This window comes from Amblyomma maculatum, chromosome 11 (assembly GCF_055883805.1).
Source record: "Amblyomma maculatum isolate TAMU_Amacu chromosome 11, ASM5588380v1, whole genome shotgun sequence".
NCBI lineage: Eukaryota > Metazoa > Arthropoda > Arachnida > Ixodida > Ixodidae > Amblyomma > Amblyomma maculatum.
Window position 1 is genome coordinate 31,807,628 of NC_139354.1, and position 26,632 is coordinate 31,834,259.

The 26,632-nt window shown below is 44.4% G+C and overlaps 3 protein-coding genes, 1 long non-coding RNA gene and 1 other non-coding gene across 5 annotated transcripts; 2 read left to right on the plus strand and 3 right to left on the minus strand.

Moving 5' to 3' along the window:
• Positions 1 to 5,408: 5,408 nt before the first annotated feature.
• TRNAT-AGU (transfer RNA threonine (anticodon AGU)) lies at positions 5,409 to 5,482 on the minus strand. The gene has a single exon. It is a non-coding gene; the product is annotated as a tRNA-Thr (tRNA).
• A 101-nt stretch (positions 5,483 to 5,583) lies between these two features.
• Positions 5,584 to 6,908, plus strand: LOC146173396 (uncharacterized). The gene is made up of 2 exons (XR_014702288.1): positions 5,584 to 6,065; positions 6,680 to 6,908. It is a non-coding gene; the product is annotated as an uncharacterized LOC146173396 (long non-coding RNA).
• Positions 6,072 to 6,908, plus strand: LOC146173397 (uncharacterized). Its single transcript, XM_084585007.1, has one exon. It carries the CDS (start codon positions 6,100 to 6,102, stop codon positions 6,607 to 6,609), a length of 510 nt encoding a protein of 169 aa, XP_084441133.1. The 5' UTR covers positions 6,072 to 6,099; the 3' UTR covers positions 6,610 to 6,908.
• On the minus strand, positions 6,909 to 7,597 carry LOC146173398 (uncharacterized). Its single transcript, XM_084585008.1, has 2 exons — positions 7,248 to 7,597; positions 6,909 to 7,132 (listed from the first exon to the last, which is right to left on the minus strand). The coding sequence occupies exons 1-2, from the start codon at positions 7,445 to 7,447 to the stop codon at positions 6,931 to 6,933; spliced, it is 402 nt and encodes a 133-aa protein (XP_084441134.1). The 5' UTR covers positions 7,448 to 7,597; the 3' UTR covers positions 6,909 to 6,930.
• A 5,352-nt stretch (positions 7,598 to 12,949) lies between these two features.
• ND-75 (NADH dehydrogenase (ubiquinone) 75 kDa subunit) lies at positions 12,950 to 26,523 on the minus strand. Its single transcript, XM_084583300.1, has 6 exons — positions 25,854 to 26,523; positions 24,656 to 24,973; positions 22,265 to 22,735; positions 18,108 to 18,413; positions 14,013 to 14,168; positions 12,950 to 13,321 (listed from the first exon to the last, which is right to left on the minus strand). The coding sequence occupies exons 1-6, from the start codon at positions 26,508 to 26,510 to the stop codon at positions 13,013 to 13,015; spliced, it is 2,217 nt and encodes a 738-aa protein (XP_084439426.1). The 5' UTR covers positions 26,511 to 26,523; the 3' UTR covers positions 12,950 to 13,012.
• Between the last annotated feature and the right edge of the window lie 109 nt (positions 26,524 to 26,632).

A 26,632-nucleotide genomic window follows, 5' to 3' on the forward strand; every position in this document is an offset into this window, starting at 1 on the left:
GACGGACGTCACTGATAGACTGACCTCTGTTTATTAGAATGATTTAACAAGATTAAAGAAAAATTGTGCAGGAATTTCTTAACGCAGTCAATCATGCTTCGTACGTATATCTTTATAAAGCTGCTCATTTCAGTTGGGGTTTTAATACATTGAAAATGTGCTTTTGAATGGTAAAAAAATAATTCGCACAGTTGTGCAAATAAATAACTAAAATCACCCCTTCCCCCTTCATTAAACGATGGTTCCGAAGACCCTGATGGTAGTTGCGTAGTTTCAAAGTTTTTGAAGGGCTGTCTCGTGAAATGAGCTTCAGCATGAGCTCTTCAGTGGCCCATGCATGTGGGGACAGTTGTGTGTAAGGGCTCTAATGTAACATTTAACCTTACCATGTGATGATAGTTTATGTGAACTGCAATGAGAAAGTCTCAAGTTTGGAGTCTGATTGTAACAGGCAACATATTGAGAGCTCGAAAAGTGCAAGACGTTAACAAGGCTCGCAAGCATGGCGGCGTGTCTGTTGTATCTGGTTGAACGGTCAGCATTGGTGCTTAGTCGTTTCATTATTTATTGCCCTTTTTGTCCCATAACTTCTGATTTATCGGTGATACAGGAGTCCCAAGAGGAAGGTGTGGAACTTTGGGGTACTTACGAGCTTCTTGCAATCGGGACCTTGTGAAGAGCACTTTAAGGCCTCTTCAAGCTTCGCATTAGAAGTGGGTCTCTACAGTCATGGCATTTTTATATGAGACCTCAGTCTCTCTGTACAGACACAAAACATTTCACGTTGGGACACGCTGTTTATTCGCCAGCACTTGAGCTTGCACAAGTGTTAGGCTAAGCTGCTTCTAAGACAGGTTGGGTGGGCTGAAAAGCTAACAAGGAGTTTGTTTCTCATTACCACCCGCTTGGTTTCAGACACAACTAACGGGAGTTGCGCTAGGCTTATTCCTTCAGCAGCATTGCAGTTGGCGCTTCCACGTGTGAGCTAGTCCTGATCCGTTTTTGATTGGTTGGCGTGCTCGGTTCGGCATTGCTCTTGATGTCTATGTTGGGACAGAAGGCATGCGTCTCCATGGTTTGTCCCTCTCTGGGCAACGATGTTGATTGACAACCAACTTTCAAAGGCCATAGTTACCGTTTCATAATAATCGGAAAGTTTGGTATTCAAAGTGCTCAGTCTTGTTGTGATTGTATTAGGAGTGCCTTAAGATATGTTAAAAGCACTTTTGCTTAGTGTGCACAACCTCCTTTATGAATACTGACATTGGAGACCATCAAGTGAGCAGCTGTGGTGACTGTGTGCTGGAAAAAGTAAAAAAAAATCAATAGTGTGTCTTGAGCTGAAAAAAACTTGTTCAGCAAACAGTATGATGGTAAGTTGGCCTATTCGTTCAAGACTGCCACAATAGCTTTGAGCTAGTTTATCAGAGCTTCTGTGCTGGTCTTGGTGCATGCAGAGTTGCTGCTGTATATCTCAATGCTTTGAGGGCAGTCACAGTTATGGTGTTTCAGTGAGTTTTCACTCAAGGCTCTTTGCTTGGAAACCAGTAAAGCAGGTATATCTCAATGCTTTGAGGGCAGTCACAGTTATGGTGTTTCAGTGAGTTTTCACTCAAGGCTCTTTGCTTGGAAACCAGTAAAGCAGATGTCACTAATTTTCAGCATACTTTCATATGGAGGCAGATTAATGTCATTATTAATGTTAATTGTGCTAATAATACTGGTAATAAAATTAGCTTGCCACGTGAATGAAAACGATGCTGCCACATTTTGTGTAAACTCTGAAAACTATTTAATCAGTGCTACTGATTCTATCAATGTTGGGCAAGATCATTCGAATTCAGCTATGTTATATTACAAATCCTGTCAGTGCCTCTTTACTTGCTTGGTAGGTTGAAGGAAAGTAATTCTTATCTTGAGATGGTTGGAGCATGGAAGGGAAAAGTTATTGTCTCTGTTGTCAAGGGATTCTACACTCACAGCACAACTGAGTACGGAGGTATACCCTTTACATTTGAATGGGCAGCGATGTTAAACAGTGGGTGAATTAATGACGGAAAGGAGACATGTAGAGTGCTGGCAGTGTCATTGCACCTTGTAAATATGTTGAATAAACAAACCTTTACTCAGCATTCTTGTCTCCATTCATGTTTCCCACAGACTGAAAACATGGTTCATGTTACGGACATCAGTACCATTGCGAGAAGAGGTGTCTGTGACATATTGGGGCTACTTTGTGGTTTGATACATGGTATATGGGGCCAATGGCATAAAGCTGGAGTGGGGGCGGGTGGCTTTGGAATAATTACGACCACCGGGATTTTTTTTACATGTGTGAATACAGCGCAGAGCATTAAATCCTCATCAGTGATCGCAACATGGATTGGGCATTATACATGATGCATGATGTACATTAAGGCAGGGAGGGGTGGCACAGTGGTTACTGCGGTCGGCTACTTTTCCCAAGAATGTGGGATTGAATCCTGGCCTCGGCGGCCGCTTTTCGCTGGAGGCGCCTGTGTGCTGTGCGATGTCAGTGCACATTAAAGAACCCCAGGTGATAGAGATTTCCAGAGCCCTCCACTACAGCTTCTCATAGCCTGAGTCGCTTTGGGACGTTAAACCCCACCAACAAACCAGGCTAAACTGAGGTGGTCAGCTGTCCTGCATTGGAGTTGTGGCTAAGATCAGTGATGTATAGATAAGAGTGAAATGTTAAGGCGGTGCTGGAAAAGCATGAATAAAAAGTACCACAATTTTTTCATGTCACTGTTATGGTTTGGGCCATTTTTCACTATATTCATATTTTGTGTGAACTAACTGATGCTAGTGAAACCGTCTGAACACAATCTATTGGCCGCTCCCATGAGGCTGCAGTGTTCCTTGACAATTTTGAATAAAAAAAGAACTTGTGAGTGCAAAAACTTTCTAGCCTACAAGACTATGTCCACATACGTTACTTGGCACATCTAATTTTCATGCAAGTTGTGGGTATTCGGGTGAATGCCTCTCTTATAATGACTTTTTACACCCACAGAGATACAAATTTTCATGATTTCATGAAACAAGTGAGCAGAAGATCTGAGGTAAAGTATACAGTAAAATCTCATTACAAGAGACACTTGAAAATGGTTTGGTTGGTTTTTTTATGTTTGCCATGTTAACAACATTGCATACAAGAGACACTTGGTTACTAAGGGCAACTTTTGCAGGTCCCTAAAGTAACTTCACTATTTATAAGAGACACAATTAACCCAGGCACACTCATGCAACACAGCTAACTCGTACCAACTTGTATATGCGGCTGTTTAGATTCCCATAACTAAATTCTGTTCCATATCAGCGTCCTTGTTGCAACATGTCGGGAACCGACAAGGAGTGCCTCCTCTTCCTGTTGTTTCAGTCACACAGGAATGTGATGACAGTGGCTGAAACAATAAGGACATTTCGACTTCTTAGTGAAGAGGAGGCACTCGTTCATGGTTCCTGACATAGCACAACAAAACGGGACACTGATACGGAACAGAATTTAGCTAAGGAAATCTAAACTGCCGCACATACGAATTGGTAAAAATTTTAAGTTACAAGAGATCTTTTTTGGGTTCCTTGAGTGTCTCTTGTAGCGAGGTTATCTTGAGAAGTTGATATATTCACTAGAGCACTAGACCTTAATTGGTGTCTGCAGTCCACCTTGCAATTGCTATAGAGTCTGCTATATTTTAAAGGAATCATGCCACCCTTGGGGCCAGACCTAACTATTCAAGGAACCTTTGAGGCATGCCTTAGTTCCTTTATTTATTTGGCTCTCTAAGAGTTATGTCTAATAATTTGATGTCGTAAAATAGTTAATTATTACTGTGATTTTGTAATATTCTTGAACTGCTCTCCGTCCCGGGTCATGTTGGCATCGGAGGCAACGAGAGAGCAGACTTTAGCACTGCTCAAGCTCATGAAAAACAAGTCATGAACATAAAAATGCCGTAGAGAGTCTGCATGATGCTAGTGTACAACAATCTAAAGCAAGAACGGCAGCCCTTGTGGAGTAAGAAGGTAAAAAAACTGTAGTTGGTGAAGCCAGTTTTGGGGATATGGAAGTAATGTAATCAGAAACGCTTCATGGAAGTAATATGCCGTCGCAGCATTGGCCACACATACGACACAAATTTTTGTTGAAAAAAGAAAATCCCCTGTGTGAAGAATGCAGAAACAAACTCGCCGTAAACCACATTTTATTTTCATGCACAAGACTTGAAACCCAAAGAAAACGCTTTTTACTCGATTTCACAATGAATACATTCCGTTCCCTCCAACATTGATTTTAGGTGAAAGTGAATTTGTTGATCTATCTTGTTTTTCGCTTTCTAATGGCAAATATTTTAAAGAAACTGTACAATAAATAGTATACTACCTACAAACTTGCACTTGGTGCATGCATGATATAGCCTTTTTCATGTGGCCTTTTTCTATTGCCCACAAATAAAATTGGCAATTTCAATCTTCAATCCTGTAAGAGGCTGCAGATGATCAAGTTGCTATATATTTCTTTTGAGATGGAAGTAAATTGAATATCTTAGAACATCAGAAAATAAAATGCCTATTTTGGGTATGTATTATGGTACTCAAAGTTGAAATAAAACTGCATCATATTTATGATTAGCATTAAATTATTATTTCACGCAAATTCACACTGTGCGTGCATTTTCTGGCTCTAATGTGGAATGCCTGCATGTGCGTGGATGCGTGTAGCCCCCCCCCCCCCCCCCCCCCCCCGACGCCTGTTTCTATCCTCACTTAGCTACTGTGTGTTTTCATATAGCCGATGTCTCATCTTTGTTCGGCATCTTGGCATCGCGTGAATATGTCGAGGAAGGGCTAATAGGCAGGAGGGCGGAGGTTGCGTTTTCCGAGAGCCCGATTTGCTTTGGTACAGTAACCTCCACAAATCATAACCAGAACTACGAGGAAAATGAATATGTTGATAATGCATTGTTGTTGTGTCTGTAGGAAGAAAAAAAAAAAAAAGAAAATGCATAGACCTGCATGGCTCTGCAGCTGGGCCATCTCCGCTGCCTCGTGCGGACAGAAGAGAAAATAGACAAGAAAGAAAAGAGAGAAAGACGCGCGCCGCAACAACAGCCGTCGCCCACTACCACCGAAGTGGTGGCGGGTGCAATGACGGCCTACAATAGATAAAAATCAGTGGCTGGCTAGCCCCACCGCAAGCGGCGTTAACCTACCGTCCCAGACCAGTAGTGCCAGGAACTGCCACCATCACACCATCTCCTCACAACCATTCTCAATGCATTGTGCAAAGTGTGAACCGCATGTAGTGCAATGTCCGGGAATTAGTGTACAAATGCGCAAAAATAGTTATTCAAGTTATATAAATCAAAAATTTACGACAGTGCAGGCACCGGTGGGATTCGAACCCACGATCTCCTGTTTACTAGACAGGCGCTTTAACCAACTAAGCCACGGCGCCGACGAGGAAAGCGGTCAAAACTGATGTTGATATGCCGTAGGCATCACTATATCGCTTTTCAGTCTTTTTATTGGTTTTCATTGCTTTGTCAGGACAGGCACGGTCTGCTTCATTACATCGCCTTCCTTGTTTAAATTTGCCTGTTGCAATTCAGTCGTAAACACGTGCCGTGTTTCATCGATTTGGCCTCCATGATCAATGATCACCATGTTACGTCGGTGATCTACTGCTAGCGTACGCTTGGTGTCTGCAGCAAACCAAATAAACTTTCCTAAAGATTCACAGCCATTGACAGCATATTCATTTCAGCAGCATGTAACAGCAGGCAGCAGCAGCACCGGCATTGCAACGCAGCCATCGCTGATCCACGCCAAGCCAACATGAGCAAACTTGCCAGATCGTTTGCGTCCGTTCGTCGTAAACAGAGAAATCAACTGCAGTCGCGTATTGTCACATTTTTTAATCGGCTGTGTGAGAGCTTGACAAGACCGGCCAGGGACTGAAACGTCGATGGAGTGGCAGCGGCGCCCTGTGTAGCGGATCCGCGGTTAACGGCGACTGCTCGAGGGCACACGAAGGGCAAGTGAGTAGTGTTTGCGGCGTCTACACTCAGATCCATGGCTACTAGGCGGCGTGCCGACGGACTCACGAATTTGCGCACGGAATTCGGCATTCTTTGCGTGCTTCTGCGCACCGTTTACGGTCGGTTACCGCCGGAGAGCGGCTTGGGCCGTCTGCGCAGACTGCGTAGAACCCTTCGAGGTCTGGTGCGGTCGCGGTGTGCGGTCAACGGCGCACTTGCGGCTCAAGCTGCCGCTGACTGCGAGCTATCCGCAGCCTACATAATGCAAAGGATGCAAAAAGGCCACCAACTGGAGACGCTGTTGTTATTGCTTGCTACCACGGCGCGTATCCGCTGTCTCGTTCAACGGCTGGCCCCTCGTGACGAGGAGGACGTATCCAAGCTAAAACGCCTGTATCGCAGTTTGGTCAAGAAGGGCTGCAGCAAGCCCGTGTTGCTAAAACGCACGTGCCTGCGAGGGCTGCGTGCGGTGCGTTCGGGAAGCAGTACCGTTGCAGTGGAGGCGCGAAAATTGCGTGCTTTGTTTCGCGGTAACAGCGACTAGACTGTTCTTGTGGACCAGTGAAGCTTGCCTCTCCTCGGCCCCGCATCCACTCAGATCTGTGTTATTGCAGTGTCCTGGCGCAAGTTCCTACCCGGACAGGCTACGGTGCTCGTTACGGCTTGGATGACGTTCATCTACTGGGGATGGCTCAAGATGATCGCCCAGAACGACCTATTTGTGCCACCCGAACAAAGGAGGCCTCCGCCGCACGTTGTACTGCGCGAGCTCGTCGCCAAGCGTTGGAACTTGGGAAACACCGGCGACGGCGGTGACGACAATAAAAGCAAAGGCGACGCGTGTTTGGTGTGGTGCGTCTTTTTATTATTGCTCCTGGAGTGTCTGCTCGTCGTCTGGCAGACATAATCCACGAGCCTGCAGCGCGGCCTCCACCTGAGCTCGTGCTTGACGCACTTGCGGCGCCGCAGCACGACCGGCCAACAGGTCTCGCTCGAGCTGCGCCAAGCGGTTTGCTAGTTCGGACAGCTCGGCTCGTTCTCCACCTTCAGCGAAACTGCACGCTCCCCTGCATGAAAAATAACGTTTCGGCTAATTAAGTTCGCGTATGCGTTATGGAGCAAGCCTGTGCGTCATTTATGGTTTCGGAGTTAGCGAGTACAGCAACATAAAGCCTCACTAACCGGACCAGACCTCTCCAGACGGCCACCTGACGAAGCAGCTGGAAGCCCTCGCGGAATCCTTGGTCGAAACCTGCCTGCAGCGCGCGTTCTTTTCCTTCGGCCAGGCCGTCGCGAAGCCCGTCCTGATCACGCGCTGCCTGTAGACGCTGCCATTCCACGTCTGCGACGCGAGATTCCCAGCCATCGCCCATGTCGGTCATCGGCGATGCCGTCTGGCCATGCCCTCCACCATACCAAATTTTCTCAAAACAGGCCTATATTCAGCAAGAGTGCCCTTGTTAAAAATAAATGTTCTGCGTCCGTGCTCCACTGCTCGTTCCGAAAGCGGCCATTATTCATACTTGGATTGATTTGGCTTGTTTTCGTGCGGACTGAGCAGGTGGTTATGCCGATGGGCACCGGCGAGAATGTAGAGGGGTACAGCATGTAATGCACTGATCGTACTGACGCAGACAATGGGCTTGATTTCTGGTGCAAATTAGGAAGAAAACGATACTGACGATACGCAGAACCACACAAAGACCTCAGCAGACAGGAGGCAGTAGTCTGGAGGAACATACAGGCTAGGACATTCCCAAACCCAGCAAAGTACCACAAAACCTGGCCCGAAAAATCCAAAATAACACAAGCACCGCATGTAGCGAGTCTCGGACATACTGCACATGATACGGAACTGCAAATAGCAATTAGAGAAATATAAAACTCGAGCACTCAGCCAGGCGGAGTGGGAGGTAGAGCTGGCCCACACGAGTCTACTCTCTCTCCATTCACCTCAAAGCCAGCCGACGCGCAAAATGTTTGATTCGTGCAGAGCGTGAAAGAAGCTAGGTGGAGAGTTTAACCCCTTTTTTCTTTCCATTTTAATCTAGGCCATTTGTTCACTTTGAACATTCCATTGTTCTCATAGCTTGGCAACAACTTTAATCGATGAGTAGCTTGTTGATCTCGCCGCCTGGTGCAAATAATCTTTGGTAACGTTATAGTGCCTAGAATAGTAACGTGATTGATGACGCCATTATCTTGTCACGTCACACTAAGTCACTTCGCAAGTAGTCTTGATCACGTGAATCGACATCATAATTCCTTCTAGTTGTTCATGATGAATAAGAGGGCGCAAACGGAACATAGACACAGAAAAGAATACAACAGGACAAGCGCCTCTGTTTCTACATTCCGTTTGCGTCCTCTTATTTTCAACTTGCCAAACTTTCCATTCTGCTTCCTTCTAGTTACGACAATTTCTAGTTATGACATACAAGTACAGCACATGAAAAGCTTAATCATAGACGACTTCATTAATTTCTCGTTACAACATACTACACCACTTTGCCTGTCATACTTGGTCATATTGTCTCAGAACTTATTCATGAAACCGTCACTTTTGTTTCTTTGTTTTACCTTTCCATATAGCTTTCTTTTATATTATCCTTTTTTTTTGTTTGTTTTTTGCTATGTGCGTCTTTAAGCATGCAATTAAACGTCAATGCACCTATGTTAAGATGATCCAAGACAAACTATCACAGTGTAAAGTTTGCACACAGACAATCTTGCTAGGCTCTGAACGGCTGCGGATTAGTGCACTAAAAAAAGAACACAGGCCTATCGCGACAGCACTGCACCATGCTCTGTTCCACTTGCATCAATTTGGCATACCCAGAAAGCCTATGTGGACGTCAATGGGAAGGTGGCAGCTATAGTCCATGATGAGGTGTCACCCTAATCAGTCGTAAGCAGTCACCAGGAGCACTTTTCAAGAATTATTTGTAAATTATGAGTTCTACAGGGAGCTTTTAAATTTGGCTTTAATACTCGCAGAGACCACCTAATATTACCATATATATCGTTGCGGGGTCCTTGTAACGTCCTAAAGCAATTTAAGCTATGAGTGATGCCGTAATGCAGGGGTCCGGATAATTTCAACCACTTCCACCTGTGGTTCTTTAATGTGTACTGGCAATTCACAGTATAACGGTGCCTTGAATTTCGCCTGTGTCAAAATTTAGGCAGCTGCTTCGCTCAGGTTCGAAACCAGGTCTCCCAACTCAGTAGTTGAGCACCCTAACCACGAGGCACCGTGGCAGGGTTGAGCAGGAAAGCTTTGGTAGCTCTTAAAGATAGTATGCTTGGTTTGCATCTAGCATAAACTGTTATATGGGCATGCTTATAAGACCAGTTTAGTTGTTGTTTCATGTTTGTATATATACCTCAGTATAGAGCCAGCTTCTATAGAGATCTTGAAAATGATCGAAGCTCATTAGAGGGTCAAAATGCTTGGGCTCCACAATCGTTTAACACCTGAGGCTGCCAATTAATTTTACCCTTTCAACATCTCTATGCAAGATTAGCATGGCAAACATGATTGTGAAACAGAGTAGGAAAAATGAACCATGCTATAATGTATACCGCATGATATTTCTCATCCGCACCTGCAATGGTCACAGCCATGTGCCGGACTGCTGTTTAATGCCTTACTGTACTTTTAGTGTGGGAATAGTCACAGCACGGCAGTATACCACCAAGCAGTTTTGCGATTTACTCAGATTTTTGAACAAAATAAAGCTTTAGAGCATTATAGGCAAACAAGAAAGGTCATTTTCATCACTGCTATATTTGTTACAAATGGAAACGAAAAGTAAAGTGCCTGCCTTCCTTATAGTTAGTTCGTGTACACGGTATTATCCGCATGTCAGTGTAGCAAGTAAAAATAATCTCGGGCTCTAATCTGGCAATGCTTGTAATTGAATCAGTACTGGTAGTAGGAGAAGAGAACTTTAGTAGATGGTGTTCTAGGTTTATGTTAATGCAAACAATTTTATGTCACAGAAAAAGGTCTTTAGTGTGAGACATGTAACTCACCCTAGCAATATTATTCTTTAATATGGTGATCGTTTGGGCCAGTTGGTGTGAATCTAACAGATATTGGACCAGCTGTCCCATATACATCCTTTTCTTGTGTTCCAGTGTCTTTCACAGGTCCAGTTATTTTTCATTCCAGTTTTTTTTAAGCATTCAAAGCTTTATGACATTAGCGGTTGAAGGCCCAGATGCAATGGTAATATGCATTTGAAATATATTGCATTGCAGATTATAAAGCATCTTTAAATTTGAAGAGAATTCTGATTGAAACCCCCAAAGGACTCCAATAGCCTATGTTAGATTTCTTTGCCTTATAAGTAATATGATCTGTCCATTTCGCGCAACTATCAAAAATTCTCTAGTGATTCCTTCCCACAGCACGGTTATGAGAATGCTGGAAGCAAGCAATAACAATATAATTAATATATCAGAAGTTTGAATAGTTTTTGAATGATATTCACTTGTTTTATTCGATTTGCTCTGCATTTTCACTATCCGAACCATCTGAGAATAGTTTGAATATGTATAGCGAAACTTTCTTTCTTTCTTTCTTTCTTTCTTTCTTTATTGATTCCTTAGACACAGTCTAAGAGGGGGCCGAGGCTAAAGGCGACAACGCACCTGACAAGGGCCTCGACCCCCTTACACAATGTACACAAACAAAAATAGTAAAATAAAGTTCGGTCAAGCAGTCTATGTGGGTACTAAACGGGACTCGTCACTGCGAGATTGACATGCAGTCACAAACACTTTGATCTGCAAAACAACGATAAGTACAAAATAACAATAATTTAATGATGTATCGCGAACATGTCTGTAACAGTAGGTCATTGGACAACAAACCGGTTTCCAATCAGCAATCAGCAAATCATCACACATAACCATGACATGCATCGTGTAACCAATACGCTAGAGTACAGTTTCACAGAAGTACACTAAAATTGTAAGAAATGACAAGGACATGGCGAGAGATCATAGAACGCATGAACTCATTTTGCAATAATTTACGCCAATGAGAACTGAATATTACTGTTCACAAGAAAATTCCTGCAGTACTTTTTAAAACTTTTGAGACCCATATTAAAGCTTACCTGCATATTGTTGCTGTTCAATGCATTAGTTATTTGAAAATCCAGTGCTTGCCTTCCGTAATTGGTTCTAACTTGCGGCATTTTTCGTTTTGGGTTCCGAATGTTGTATGAGCTTGAAGTATGTGCTGGGGAAATATGTAGCTTGTGTTTATGGATCCATTGCAATAGTTTGAAGAAGTACACCTGGTCAGCCTTCAACATATTATATTTGACAAACAATGGTTGTGTTAATTACAACTTTCTAGCCAACTTAAACTGCCCGAGGAACATTGCACCATTTCCAAACCATAGTTTCGTTTTCACGCTCCCGCGATAACGTTGGGGTGTTTGAAGCCAATCATGGGACGAAATCGACATACGTGGGCAACGTGTCGTCGTGAACACTGCGTTTCGGACCAACGCTTTTTCTTCAGGTGATGCGAGGAACTGCTTTTCTGTCCGTTTCGCGAGCCGTGTTAATTGTTTCACTTTACCAGTGCCCGCTCGTCGTTAATTGACCATTGTTGGTCGGATATTTAGGGGAATCCCCTAAGGTGGAGTAGATTTATAATAAGGGAGTAATTACTCATTTGCATCCACCTGGATGTGCCTTGGTGGATGAAAATGAGTAATTACTTCCTTATTACAAACCAAACTCCACCTTGGGGGATTCCCCTGAATATTCGATCAACACCCTTCCCACTTCGAGTTATTATTCAATTCGCTCTCGCCCTACCATCTGTTCTGCTGACTGTCCTGGTTAGCTCAGTTGGTAGAGCGACTGCCCCGGAAAGGCGGCGGTCCCGGGTTCTATCCCTGGGCCAGGACGAATTTTTCTTTAACTACGAAGTTTATAAGAAAGCTGTACAGCTTTCTTTTGTAGCTGTATAGCTGCGCTTGGGTGGATGCAAATGAGTAATTACTCCCTTATTAATCGGCTGTTGACGTTATTTCCCCAGTAAAGAGGCACTCACAACGCTTCCATTACAACAGCATTTGGTAAACTAGCTCTTTAAATCCCATGCGAGGAATAAGACAAACTGTGCTAAGATTTTTCTCACTGACAGTAATATTGTTATCAAATATCTGTGAACAATGACATTAGTATACAATTCCAGATTCCTTAGTTAATTCCTGGTATGCCTTACAGGTGTGACAAATTATGTTGAAGTGGATGAATTTTTTTTGCACTGTTTCTTTTAAGAGCTATGTTTTGTGCACTTTTCTCTATCTGTACTAGCTTATTAAACTGTTATAAAATACTGTTTGTAATCAGCTTTTATTACTCATATTTGCTTCCATCCTAGATTTATCTGCACACCTCCAATAAATTAGCTTTTTTCTGGCCATATTTGCAAAAGATTTAATCCGTAATCTGACTTTGCAATGTTAGCAAAATACACTCAGTCTGCACTCAGATATTATTCAAATTCGCTTTAGACCCAATATTTTTCTAATCACACAGCTTTGATAAGATGCATTTCAAAGACAGACGCAACATAAAATAGCCAGTTATTCTAGACAGACATTTTTTAAGAATAATTCTCATTATTTGGCTAGAAATACTTTAAGGAACCTGCCTCGGCAGCCATGATAGAACACATTTTTGCCAAGGACACTCACCGTCTATAGTGCCATTTTTTGTTGGGTTTGTTTTCACCTTTATGCCTAGCAAGAAACTCGCTTTTGAGTACATCACTCTGTACTTTTTTTTTAATTGCTAGATGAGTGAGGTATTAAGGCATGGTGAAAAAAAAATGCAAAGAAGAAGAAAGAAATAATTCAACACCGAGCGTTTATTGACGGTCTTCTCCTATGTACAACACACGGACTAATGGTTCAATAGGGCCTAGAGGCCTGCTGGTCAACTGCCTGGATGCATTTTGCCATGGTGGGCGACGCCCTGCTGATGACATCCGTCATGTAGAAGTCTCGCAGGGCCAGCAACTGTGGTCGCACTGGCTCCTGCAGAGAGAGCTCTGCCTTCCCGGCCTTGGCGCCCCCGGCGTCGCTAGAGAGGTCGAGGAGCTCTTGGCGCTCTCCGTACCTTGTCAGGTGTGGTGCCACCTCATTCATGCGGCCTCGCATCTCGCTCAGGCTGTCGTACGGCAGTGGCGCTCCAATCACTTCCGACAGTGCACGGATAACCTGGAAGGAAGGGCAGAAAGCGTACAGGCAAGCACTCGTAAAATGCATTTTAAAGCGGAAGTATTTACAGCTCATGAGTGGCATCCACAGAAAGTGTGTGCAAAAAGTGTACGGTCTACCTGCCAATCAAATGACGTAATCATCAGTGGTTCTAGTATACAGTGACTGATAGTTATAGTTACAGATAACGATAATCAGTGATGAGAAAGATTCTGTCTCTCATTAGAGAGGGACTCTCTCTCTCAGAGAGAGAAAGAGCATCTATCTCTCAGGGAGAGATGCTTTCTCTCCCTCTCATCCTCTTCCTCTCTCTAGAGGAAGAGACTCACGAGAGAAAAAGAGAGAGTGAAAGAGCTAAGTCTATTTCTGCTTGGACAGATACTCTTTTCCACTCTCTCTCTCCCTTTCTCGAGGAATCGGGCATTCCAAGGATCGCAACAGGGCGGCCCAAAAGACTTTCGCTCAGCTGCATGTAAGGTGACCTATGCGCTCTCCTGAAATTTTCTCAATTCTTGGTCACCCAAACACCCTAAGTGCCGTCCACTTTCATAACACACGCAAAGCCGCAAAAATTCCAGTGTTTACAGCACTGAAGAAGATGGTGGAATATCAGCAACTAGCAGAGTCTGCTATTCTGCCACTGCAGTTCACGCATTCTCAAGGGCATCCTTGTAAAACAAAAGTGCCCCACCTTCCAGTCTTCGCGAGCCAGGCCAGGTGGGGTGACAGCAGGTAGCGTCTGTTGGGCACGCCCCTCTGTGTTCACATAGGTGGCCTGCTTCTCAGTGTGCGCTGATCCAGGTAGCACTGCGTCCGCCAGCTCTGCTCCCCGGTCTCCGTGGTGGCCCTGGGCAGTCAAATATGATTCGTTTCATTTTTATTGCATTAGCAGCATAGTTTTACCTCTTTCATGCAAATGCCTATTGTCTTTGTGCATGAAGCATCAACCTCCAGCACCCTTAGAGGATCAAAGCGGATCCAGGAAAGCACGATTTACAGACCTCTGCCTTCCACCCAAACTACTCCACAGAAGACCAGTCCAGATGGGAGTGTATGCCTCAATGAAAAAGTGACAGTGAAACTAAATTCAAACACACAATGGGAAAGATCAAAGGAGAAGCATTGTATACATCGAACACTGCTCTTTCGTCTCGTCTTTGGTGAAGTGAGCATCGCACAATAACGGGTGCATGTAACAAAGACGGAAGATTTACATGCACTACCATTGTTCTCAGTCATGTGCTCCAGTTTTATAGCCTGGTAGCTTCGCGGCAGAAATACAACTATGGCAGTATATGATCACGGTTAAGGTCTTCAGTTCCCAGTGAAAAATCACAGATATAAGCATTCTATGGTGAAGTGTGCATTAGCAGCCATATTCTAATTTTGTCACGGTACTGTTCATTACAGACATCAGCAGGCCTCGCAGAATGATGAGGAAACGAATGGTTTACCTTGCTTGCACTAATATAATATAAGGCAATTTGGGAAATTAAAAAGTCGGGAGACATAAATATTAAAATTATATTAAAATCCACCATTCTGCTGCCAGTGTTTTGAGCTGCTTAGTCCCGTGCCCACTTTTCTGCAACGTCTCCCATGGAATACCCGGGATTCTTTATTATCAGTTCGTGGAATTTAAAATTTTCCTCTACAGACATTTATCGGCTGTAATCATGGCATTTTCATAAGTCTGATTACCCCGTGTGTGCTGTGTGATCCTGCCCTATTAATGAGAGATGCTAAAAGCCCCGTGCTCCAAAAAATCTGATTTCGGCCTCATCGGCACCAACTGCTCATAGGGTTGCGTGCCGTCGTGAGACTACACGACATGGACGAGTTGGTGGGAGCTGCCAACTCGGGCAATTCCTTTGGGATGGGAGGGCAAAATGGGAATTGAACCCTCCGAGAACCTTTGATCTCGATTCACATATGCTAGTTCTAGGCCTGTTCACATGTCCACAGTGCGTGATTATTACAGAGCTTTAAATCTACATCAGGTTGACTACTCATACAGTAGGCTCATAAAGGGAGCAGACAATACGGTTGCCATATCAGAAGTTCGTCTTAACAGAAGTCTCTTAAATAAAATATGTGAGCATTCTAGGCGAGTCTAAATGTGTTAAACAAAAACGAGCGATAAATGCCTTTTCAGAGAGAATAACTACAAACAGAGCATTTATTCTACTAAGTGCAAAGTGAGCTGAAGATAGATCATAAAACCAGCTCATGATATCAGACTTGAAAATGGCATTGGTCTAGTTATCTCTTTTTAATTGCCACATTTTTCTCACTGTATACCGCAGCAGCAGCTATATCGGCATTTTTTTAACATGATTTTTGCTTTCCATCCTGCTCTGAGCATTGTGGGGCCTGCGCCAAACGTATACAAATCTTGTGCCTTTTCCTCCGCTCCCACGGGGAATAAAGCACACAGTTTCATCGCGGGGGCTTGTCGGCTTCCTTCTTCCTGGTTCCTTGCTTATCTGCTGCCGCCCGGAACCCCCCAATCTCCCAAACAGATATCGGCCAGATGTGAGGAATAAACCCCTTTGCTTTTGTAAATAAACCCCCGTCCTGCCTCGGCCTGTCTGTAGGTCACAGAGGAATTGCTCACAGTACTTCGAAGATAGCCAGCGGTGCAGCAGTGTGTCTCTATCTCACACCATCTTCTGCACAGCTGCTACCTACTGCATGAACATGCAACTCGGGCGCCTTTCCGTATGCAATCTGGGTCTGTGGAAAAAAAACATCGCATCATGGTAACTTGTGGTTCCAGTGATTGATTATTAATTGGTGTGTGATAGGTGACAGTGAGTGAATTATATAATTGTAATTAATGGATTAATTATAAATAATTATCATTATCGATGATGGTAACAAAAACTAAAATAGTGATAATAATAATGATGCTAATGAGAAATAAAAATAAAATGAAAATCAAATGCAAGAAATAACAAATACAACAACGGTGCTGCATAACACCAACATGAGGCTATCTCTACACTGCAATAATGCTCGTTGTGATGCCACATCAGCTGACAATGCGGCCCGGAGTTCTTAAGCCTAAATTGATAAGTGGGTGCACTTTGTGCAAACACGTCTTGAACGTCGGCAGGAGGCAATCACCGGTATGTGACATGCACACAATGCCGAGATCTGGCCATGACAGATCATAGCCAGCACAGGCACAATGGTGCCCTGCTTTTTCCACACAGGAACGTAAGCATACACCAAGAGTGCTCCCGCAAGGCAATTTCCTCGCAGTTCTCTGAGGTAGTGCACGAGAATGATCTTGTTGGGGTGTGGTTTTGCGCACGCAAACCAAAGGATGCATGAAATTTCCTCTTATGCCCATCATTTTTACACTGAGTCCTGTCAGAAACCAAACTATCTTAAAGAGACAAAACACTGATCAAAATATGTAATGAGATTATGGTGGAAATGAAAAGAATTTGCCCTCTACATTATAGAATGAGCACTACAATATCTAAGAAACCAGGATTTATAATATTAATTTGGCCCTGAAAATCCCACAGACACGACTGAAGTGGCTTCTTGCGGCAGAACGCTGTAATTATCACTGTAGTGGCCCATGTGACCGCATCTCGGGAAAACGTCACTGGTTTTCGTAAGTGCACAGTGATCTGTATTGTTTGAAGAGTGCTCGCTTTGTTTATAATATTTTGCACTCTGTCCGGTCCGTGCACTATGTTCCTTTCGCATCACTTAAGATGTGCTTTTGAAGCTTGTCACTAGATGGCATAATGTTAGTAATGTAGAAACAAAAAATTTAAGAAATAGAATGATGGTTTAGTTAACCAATCTATATAAATAATTAAGATATAGGGAGAAAAATGAGCATGATAGCTACTACTACCACCCCGTCCGTCCGTCCGTCCGTCCGTCCGTCCGTCCGTCCGTCCGTATATAGGGAGAAAAATGAGCATGATAGCTACTACTACCACCCCGCCCGCCCGCCCGCCCGCCCGCCCGCCCGCCCGGCCGGCCGTCCGTCCGTCCGTCCGTCCGTCCGTCCGTCCGTCCGTCCGTCCGTCCGTTCTTCCTTGGATGAAGCAGTAACCATGGCCCATTAAAACTTCCGTTGATGAGGCGTATGTTCTTGCGCTGTAGCAGCATTGGGTGTAGAAACTAAAATGAACACTACTCTGTACTAAAAATGTCTAATTACTGTCTGGCAGATAAGATTTATTTTAGTTTTCGGTACATTACCTCAGTCGACGCGCAATCGTCATTGCGGTCGCTACTCATGGTTTCCAGCATTGGACTACATAAAAACGGGCACATGCTCTGATCGAAAAAATCTATGTAATATTTTTCTACAGAGTTTCTTACAAAACCACTAAGGAATCGACCATTTGAGACAGGAAGTATTCCACTGTGTTGAAAAAACATTGAATCCCTAAGGTGCAGTATTCTGCCCCTTTAACAGCAATGTAGCCGTTAACAGCAATATGGTAGCTTACGAGTGTATGCTAATGAGCATGTGTGAAATAACAGAATCTAAAATTATCGGAATGGAGAATATGTGCCTAATAAAGTGCATGCATACAAACGAGGATCCTCAATAGCAGCCACAGGCGGGAGCTATCAACGCTGTTGTGTCACACTTTTAAAGGTCGCGCTCAAGTCTCCCCTTATGTTTCAACAAAGGCATTCTTACAATTACTCCTAAACTCCGCAGTTTTGGATCTCTTGTCGAAATCATCTCGGGCCACCAAACTGCCTTTGCACATGATGTAGCTATCATCTAAAACGGTCTTGCCTGGTATATAACAAAGCAGCCGGCTGGAAGGTCCTGCCGTGACACGGTGCCCTCGTCAGCACCTAGCAAGTAGAGCACCGAGGGCTTGGCCTGGCGGGCAGTGTCAGGACCCGGCCGATAACCAAGGTCCAAAGCGGCAGCCTGGCTGGCAGTGCGCTGTAACACGTTGAAAACCCGCCATCCAGGTTCAGCACTCTTAGCGTGTCGAGCCACCTGTTGTGCCAGGGCTAGCACCGCCGCCCCATCCGGCCGCTGCAGTGGCACGCTGCCCAACAGCACCAGGGGGCGCTTGGCCTGCGACAGAGTCTGCGGGAGAAGTCCATAAGCGATGGAGAACAAGGTTGCCATCATCCGAGAAAGTCACAGATCCGATTAAATCTAATACAATCCACTGTGGGATCGAAGTCTATTTTCTGCTTTGAGCCAGCCGCAACCACCTTACTTCAGCAAGCTTTTTATTTCATTTCTGTACCTGACAACATGTTTTTCTTCTCTAGGAATTCACTGTGTTGCGCAGTACATGATACATGTGCAGAAATATTACATACTCTGGTGGGACATGATGGCACCACTGGTAGGTGCAGAATTTAAGTACACAAGTTTATGCTTTACTATAAAAGCAGTAGACAAATAGGCTACCGCGCAGACACTTTGTATATCAGTACAATCACTACAAAATACTAACCCTACGAGCACTTGCATCAGTGCCTTTGGTCTGATTTCACGTTACCTGAGTAGACAAGGGTAACAAGACGAGAAGGTCGTTATGAAATACATACGAAGAAGCCGCCAACAATAGTCAAAAACGACAACAGTATATGGGAATCTTTTTTTTTTCTTTTGTTAGTTGGTCACCTGCTTATGGCAGCAAGGATTTTCCTCTGCAATAGTTTTCTTTCAGTTTCTGGAAAAAAGAGCTGCTCTATTTAGACATACCCAAATATACTACTTGCGTAAATATTTTTCAAAATCAGATCAGTCTTTGGCCAGCTTTAAGGACACACATTAGGCTAAACTTTATTTAAGATGCAATTTTTTTTTGTGATGTTAAATTTTCATCGTCTCATTTACACACAGGCAATTCTTTAGAGCAAAAGAGAACACATTTTTCAAAAACTGGGTGATAACCAGCAATGCCGAATTTTACAACAGTGTGCAAAGTGTACCTCTTGTGTATTGGAAAAAGGGAAGATTATCTGCAGGTAAACAGGGATTGTTAGAGTCATCTGGCAAAAAAAAAAAAAAAAAAAAAAAAAAAAAAAAATTAAAAAAAAAAAAAAGAATACCTATCCTTTTTATTTTTTGAAATTTACTTCTGGACTAGGCAATGTGCCTGAAACAAGCTGCTTACTCCTGCGACATACTTGAGTGCGATTTCACTCGAAATATATTTTTTTCTCAGCTCTAGGGTTTGCATTATTATCGAAATGAACAATATACAGGAAGTGGGTCTGGAAGCGTTATTGATTCTGCCTTAACCCCTTAACCGTTTCGGACGAGCTGCGCTCGTCCTTGCCAAGCCGTCCCCAAACCGTTCTGGACGACTATAGCTCGTCCTCGCTGAATAGGTTCTTCCCTTCAGCGTTTCGGACGAGCAGCGCTCGTTTGTGGCTTAGATGGCATTTTGCTCGACAGATGGCAGCACTGACCTGATAATTTAGTTTTTTTCTACCACATAAACGTCTTTTTCGTATGGCAACATGGGTTTTAAAAATGGCATCCGGCGGAGGCGACGCGTGCATTGCTGGCCCGTCTTCTCGGAAACGACGCTTTTCTTCGTCGTCATCTTCTTCGAACGATGGTGATTCAGACACTGAAGTGTACATTGTTTCAGGGAGCGAGGACGACAGTGATGACTTTGTGCTGAGCAGTTCTTCCGTATTGTGAGAAATAATAAAGTTCAATATGCTAATTTGACTTCGTGTTTGCTTGAAAAATTTTTTAAAGATCGAATGCATGCTTTTTATTGCAATAATAACCGAAATCAGGAATAAAAGAAATAAGCAGTTTTGTTAAAACATTCGTTGATATAACAAAATGGTGAAGGGGTTAATCACCCTATGCTGACCATCAAAATATTTTGCCAAATTCTGTCAACGCTGCCCGACACAGGGCATTGCTTATGCAGTCAGGCTTTACTGGAGCGAACTTCAACGGACCTGAGGGGAAAAGTTTGTTAAAATGAAAGTACACTGAAGTGAAATAAGTGTTGACTATTCTGCAATATTTAGCACGCATACGCACGCCTTTCTTGAAGCTAGAACGATGGGCTAGTAAAAAAGCTCAAGCTCTGGCTATAGCTGGCTATGGCTTTGAAGCCAACTAAACGTGTAAAGCCAGCTATGTCTCCGGTCAGCTACGAGCTTATTTAGTTAGCCAATTACGTGTGAAGCTAAATTGATGCCGCTTTTCACCACGCGGTGATGGAGCGTGGTTCTCGACGTAAAAATGTGCAAAAAATGTTTGGGTTGTACTTGAAGTGTTCAACTTGACCTGGCAGATACAAAATGGTGCCACCGAAATTGTTCACAGAAGTGAAACGCACACTGCACTGAGTTCGTTAAACTGAAGGGCGTTTGCTTTGTGTTCGACGGCATTTCGGTGGAGAATTTAATAAAGTTCGTACAACAGCATACTTTGTTTAAGTGACGTTTTTCAAGCGGCATTCTACTGTAGTATATGGGAGCTATCATCTTATACAATTTCTTCTTCTTGGAAATTCTCGCAATGAGCAGCAGCGAGCTAAAGTTGACATCCTTGATGTGTATATTGGTAGAGAGAGAAAAAAGAATGGCTTCACAAGAAGACACAAAACGTTAATTAGTCTTCGATTCTTTTGGAAAGAGTGTTTCAAGGGATGTGTCTGTCAATCTCTAGAGCGTGGAAACATTTAGGATGAGTGCCGTGCCCGATTTTAATAATCAGCATCGCCAGAGTGGTCATTTTTGTGTCACTGGGCGTTCTCCCAGGGTGCTGCAAAGTGTGATGGTTGCCCGAGGCAAACCAACAATGGCATTGCTTTAAGGAATATGCTATGCAGCTGATCGCAAAAGAGGCTCACAAATCGAATGAGCAAGTAAATGACAGGAATAATAGTTGTTATGAATATCTAGCTGGTGACTTTTGAAATCTTATATAAATGTGCACTTGTTGAGCGTTATTTTGTAATGAAATGTTTTTTTTTTTCCGTCAAGAATTCAATTCTTGCAGCAAATTACCCATTTTTTTCAGGAATCATAAGTGCCACAAGCACTATATTTGTCCATTTTACCTAACACAAAGAAGAACTTCTGGACTAGAATTGCTTAAAAATGATGCTGATAATTTTGTAATGTCAAGATGTTCATTGCCCGTTTGGCCCTGAACGTCAGATGAAGTCAGAAAGAAAATCAGCAAAAATAACGAACTGCAGCTAAACAATAGCAAGATGAGCTAATTACAATGATACCAGCGTGACCTCTTTACACCTAGCAGATCCTGAAATGAAGAGTCACAAATACCTGCTACAATACAAAGAAGGTATAGGGCCTACACCAGTGCTCTTGAGAAGCTATCATCAATTAGAGTCAGCATGTCATATGCTGTGAGCTCCCATTCACATAGATGAAAGAAGTCTCTCAGTAAGGCCATTCCGTACACTTGCTCCAGATATACGCACTACTTCTGAACCTCAAAATAGTGCTCAGACTCATCGGCTCTGCAAAGTGTCATATAAATTCATACATTTTCATTGTTCCCGAGGCTACTTCCAGATATGACACTGTACCAAACAGTTTGCAATTCTTTCGTATCCTTTGGTTGCTTTCCTCGATAGTCTGGTTTTCCGTTTTAGCCTTCTTTCCTGTAGCTGCACTGTATGTTTAGTGTTTATGGTACCTCTACTGTATTCATATGGTGACTGATGTACATGCGATAAATTTACGTGTTTCCTATTACTGTCCGAATGCATTTTCTCGAGTCCAATTATATTTTTGATGTATCTTTCCTCTCCTGAGTGAACATGTCTTATGTATGCAACACTATTAGACATTGAATATGTCTACATAAATATCACCTGCTTTTAGATAATCTTCCATGTCGTTATGTACTACAATAACATACCTCATATCCACATCTTGTAACAATTTGTCACGTTAAGGGGCTAATGCCCTAATTACCTTGCAGAAGGGGTGTGATCCTGTGGCCAGGGACTGCAGGGTAGCAGGGCTGTCGCCCAACTGCTCGTACTCGTAGGTGAGGTCGACGGGAGGTCCCAGGACAGCCACCTGCAGCTCGTTGTGCAGCCAGTTCTTGCGTATGCGCGCATTGAGTGTCGTCGCCTCCCAGCGCGGGTTGGCCCCCAACAACAGCACAAGGTCCGCCTCGTCCACAGCGGCCAGGCCCGCCCCGAACAGGTAGTCAGCGCGCGCGTCCACAGCCCCCGGAAACCGTTCCTCTGTGCACAAGGCCTCCGAGCCGAGGGCGTTCAGCAGGTCCTTGAGGGCCACCAGAGCTTCAGCATCAGCAAGGGCTCCGACTACAGCTGCGACACCTCCGGTGCCATCCGGAGACGTGGCTGCGGCAGCAGCTGACAGGCGACTGGCCACAGCCGACAGTGCTTCTTGCCAGTTGCAGGGCTGCAGCACTCCCTGTGCCAGTTGCACATCATTCATCCATGTGTACCTTATTTTCCACGGAAAGGGCACATCATCCGTTTATGTGTATCTTATTATCCACAAAAAGGGCAAATCATCTGTTCATATCGTTCATTCATGTGTATCTTATTTTCCACAAAGAGGGCACATCATTCGTCCATGTGTATCTTATTTTCCACAAAAAGGTTTGGTTTGGTTTGGTTTGTGGGGTTTAACGTCCCAAAGCAACTCAGGCTATGAGAGACGCCGTAGTGGAGGACTCCGGAAATTTCGACCACCTGGGGTTCTTTAACGTGCACTGACATCGCACAGCACACGGGCGCCTTGCTTTTCGCCTCCATCGAAAAGCTGCCGCCGAGGCCGGGATTCGATCCCGCGTCCTTGGGAACAGTAGTCGAGCGCCGTAACCACTGCGCCACCCCGGCGGGGTTTTTCCACAAAAAGGGCAGAGAGTTCACAACACTTCAGCGCATATGACAAACGGAGGCGCAGGTCCTTCAAATACAAAAGAGAGAACAACCAGTTCGCACAAAATTATTATTTTTCTGCTAAAATTGAAAATACTATTGAATAATAAAAGTAAAGAGAAAAAAAAAGTCGGAAAATAAGAAAAGAAGCATTTGTGACACATATTTATGAAGCGATCATTATTGAATGTTCAAACTTTGTTCCCTTTTATATTGGTAGGACCTGGGCAGTAATGTAAACAAAAACAGCCATCCTATAATGCCAGATGTGGGTTAGCAATTTTGGAGGGATAGTTGGTGTAGAAGCATCATGAAGCACAAAATGAGGTTTGAGATGCATAGTGAAGGATGAACAAACACAAGATGATACATACTGCTGTGTTATCGTGTCATGTTTTCTTTTTTTTCTTTTTTTTACTATGCCTCTCAGACCACAATGTATACTTCATGCCAGACAGAGTCTGTGGATATAAACAAGCAAACGCAAACGAACAAAAAAAAAAAAAAACAAGCAAGAAAAAGAAAACACCAAGACATCTATGGTCGGATGAAAGACAAAGTGGCTTTTGCACCCCGAGCCACGTTGACCGACTCTCAACGTGTCATGGTTCATTCCTTTGGACCTGGTAGCATAAAAACGCTAGGGCAGATGAAAGGAAGTTCACCATTGTTCACCGTGACTTAATCGGATTAACAGCAGTGTCATGAAAATTACTCGATACCACTGGCCGAAGGGCCTGCTTTAAGGGGCACCTATCGCTTTCTTCTCGAGTTGTATCAGACTATAATTGATATGTCTCAGTCACGGCTGTGCATTGACTGGGCAGGCCAGGGTGACAAAATGATGTGAAGCAAGATGGATTATACACGCATTGGCCACACCACATATTGCCATCATGTGACATTGGGCAAATGTGCGCACAAATTGGAACTGTCTTTACCTGAAAGAAGGCACGTTGCTCTTATAATCAAAGTTGTCTCTCTTTGTCAAGAGCAAGATGTAAAATCAAAGACATTCAGTTAATGGAGGCTGGAGAATTTCTCAGAAAATAGCAAGTTCTTTAGATGAAAAGTTGAATGAACACCATGATGATGCACTTTTCTAGCCTCGTAATCAACTCTGTTTTAGTTATCTCTCATTGTAAAGGCCCTTTTCAATTCCCAACAGTAACATACCACTGCTAAGGTTTTGGAAACAAGGCTGCAGTACTGATTAAGAAAGAAACAACAACAGAAACCCACAGCCACAGCTTGAATGCAAGCAGTTGCTTTTCCATCTTGTTTTTGATGGAGAGATGTAGCCATTAAAGTATTTTTGTGGAGCATTCTATAACACGTGCATACACTTTCCGATTAAACTGAGTGCAATTTCAATGCGCTGTTTCAAGTGCGATCCTACATGTTTCAATATTGCAGTATGTCATGTGCTAATTCCAAGCGAGCATACCTGCTTGTCTCGCAGCATTGGCGTGGTGAGGCGTTGGCGTCGGAGGCCATCGTACGCAAAGCGTGTCTTGTCCGAGATCCACTCCTCATTAATGTCGTCATTGGGCCGTGGAAGCACCCGAAGCAAGTCCCCCGTACGAGTGCTAAGCACAATGTTGCTTCCCAGACCATCGAGAATGTCGATGCTCTCCACTTTGCGTGTCTCCCAAGGACGGGCAACGAATGAATACGGCTTGGATGTGAGGGCACCCACAGGACACAAGTCGATCACGTTTCCAGAAAGCTCTGACATGAACATCTTCTCAACGTATGTGCCCACCTAAATGACAGAGAGAAAAATTAATTCTAATACGGCAAAAAGAGGTCCGGGGTGTGAAGCATAGCTCAGTTCAGGGCTTTGAACATACTTTCATCATTATTTAAATTCTCCAACACACACTGAAACCTCAGCTAATGGGCGCTGTTTCTTTACCCAATTGTCAAGATGTAGCCGCCATGGTCTGAGACCAAAACCCAAAACCTCTTGCTAATCAGCAGAACGTTGCAGTTGCTTGACCTTTGCGCTGGGTGCACACATTAAGCCTGTACAAGCCCCTTAGACAAGGCACTTCACAGCACACAAGGTAGGGAATCAAAATGAGACAAACTATGCTACTGGCTAAATTGACGTGATGGTATAAAGGAATGCACTTAAAGCCACCTTATTCTGAATCAGTGAAACTAGCCACTCATTGTGTCATACATAAACGATAGCTGTACTGCAGTCACTTGCCAACTCAGAACAGATCAAATATTTCAGATAATTAGAATGCTTGCTCACAACGAGCTGGACAATAGTCTGTCACGAGTTTAAAACGATAACGTATGAAATAGGCAGGTTACACAGTTTCTTCGAACAGACATACGGCTCCTATGCAATCCCCTGTTCAGGATAGCCCCTCCACACCTTTCATCTTGGTGAGCATCTCCAACATGACATCATTCAACCTAAGCTGACAACTAGCCATTGTCAAGTTCTGTGAACAACATAAAATCGCCCCAAAGTGGCATTCAGTGTCTTCTCTAGTGACAGCATCCATTTCATTTGCGCCGTGCCAACCTTCACTTAGCTCTTTCACTGTTGCAGCGAACACTATGGCAAAAGGTCTGCAAAGCCAGCGTCGGCTCAATTTAACAAGGACGGAATCCATGTGGGGCACCTGCATGTCGTTGCCGCGTCCCGTGGTGCCGAGATCATCGACGCCGGCCACCTCACTGGCGAAGCGAATGCAACGCGTGCACTGAATGCAGCGGGTCATGATGGTTTTGACCAGCGGGCCCACATCCTTGTCCTCGACGGCACGCTTGCCCGAGTAATGCACGTCGGTGAAGCGGCTCCGGTCGCTGCCGAAAGCCATAGATTGGTCCTGGAGGTCGCACTCGCCGCCCTGGTCACAGATTGGGCAGTCCAGAGGGTGGTTCATAAGTAGGAACTCCATGACCCCCTCACGAGCCTTCCGTGTCATGGGCGAATCGGTACGCACTCGCCAGCCTTTCATGACGGGCATGGCGCACGCGGCCACGGGCTTGGGCGACTTCTCCACTTCCACCAGGCACATGCGGCAGTTTCCAGCCACCGAGAGCCGCTCGTGGTAGCAGAAACGCGGGATCTCTACCCCAACCATCGCGGCAGCCTGCAGCACGGTCGTGCCGGGATCGACCAGCACGGGCCGGTCGTCGATAAACACTTCAATTTTTTCGGGCTTCGCCTGCTGTTTCTGCTGCTGTAGGCACGCCGCAGTGCGCAGGGGAAGCGCGTTTTGCACCAGGGGCCTAATTGAGCCCCTGAGACCCTGGTTTAGCGGTACACGAAACATGTTTAGGGCCTCTTCGGCTCACCGGCCGATCTATCTGTGGAAGATGATGGAGGTCACATTGACTCCAGCGCCCCCTGCGCTACCGCACCGCACGGTTGGTTGCCACGGCTGGCATGGCCCAC

What these genes read in the sequence shown, in the direction of transcription:
- LOC146173397 (XM_084585007.1), top strand. Translation starts at nt 6,100, where the DNA reads ATGGCTACTAGGCGGCGTGCCGACGGACTCACGAATTTGCGCACGGAA.
- LOC146173398 (XM_084585008.1), bottom strand. Translation starts at nt 7,447, where the DNA reads ATGACCGACATGGGCGATGGCTGGGAATCTCGCGTCGCAGACGTGGAA. An exon ending in GTCTGGAGAGGTCTGGTCCG is followed by an intron (nt 7,133 to 7,247) that starts GTTAGTGAGGCT and finishes TTTTTCATGCAG; the next exon opens with GGGAGCGTGCAGTTTCGCTG.
- ND-75 (XM_084583300.1), bottom strand. Translation starts at nt 26,510, where the DNA reads ATGTTTCGTGTACCGCTAAACCAGGGTCTCAGGGGCTCAATTAGGCCC. An exon ending in CAATGCTGCGAGACAAGCAG is followed by an intron (nt 22,736 to 24,655) that starts GTATGCTCGCTT and finishes CAACTGGCACAG; the next exon opens with GGAGTGCTGCAGCCCTGCAA. An exon ending in TGGCTCGCGAAGACTGGAAG is followed by an intron (nt 13,322 to 14,012) that starts GTGGGGCACTTT and finishes CCTTCCTTCCAG; the next exon opens with GTTATCCGTGCACTGTCGGA.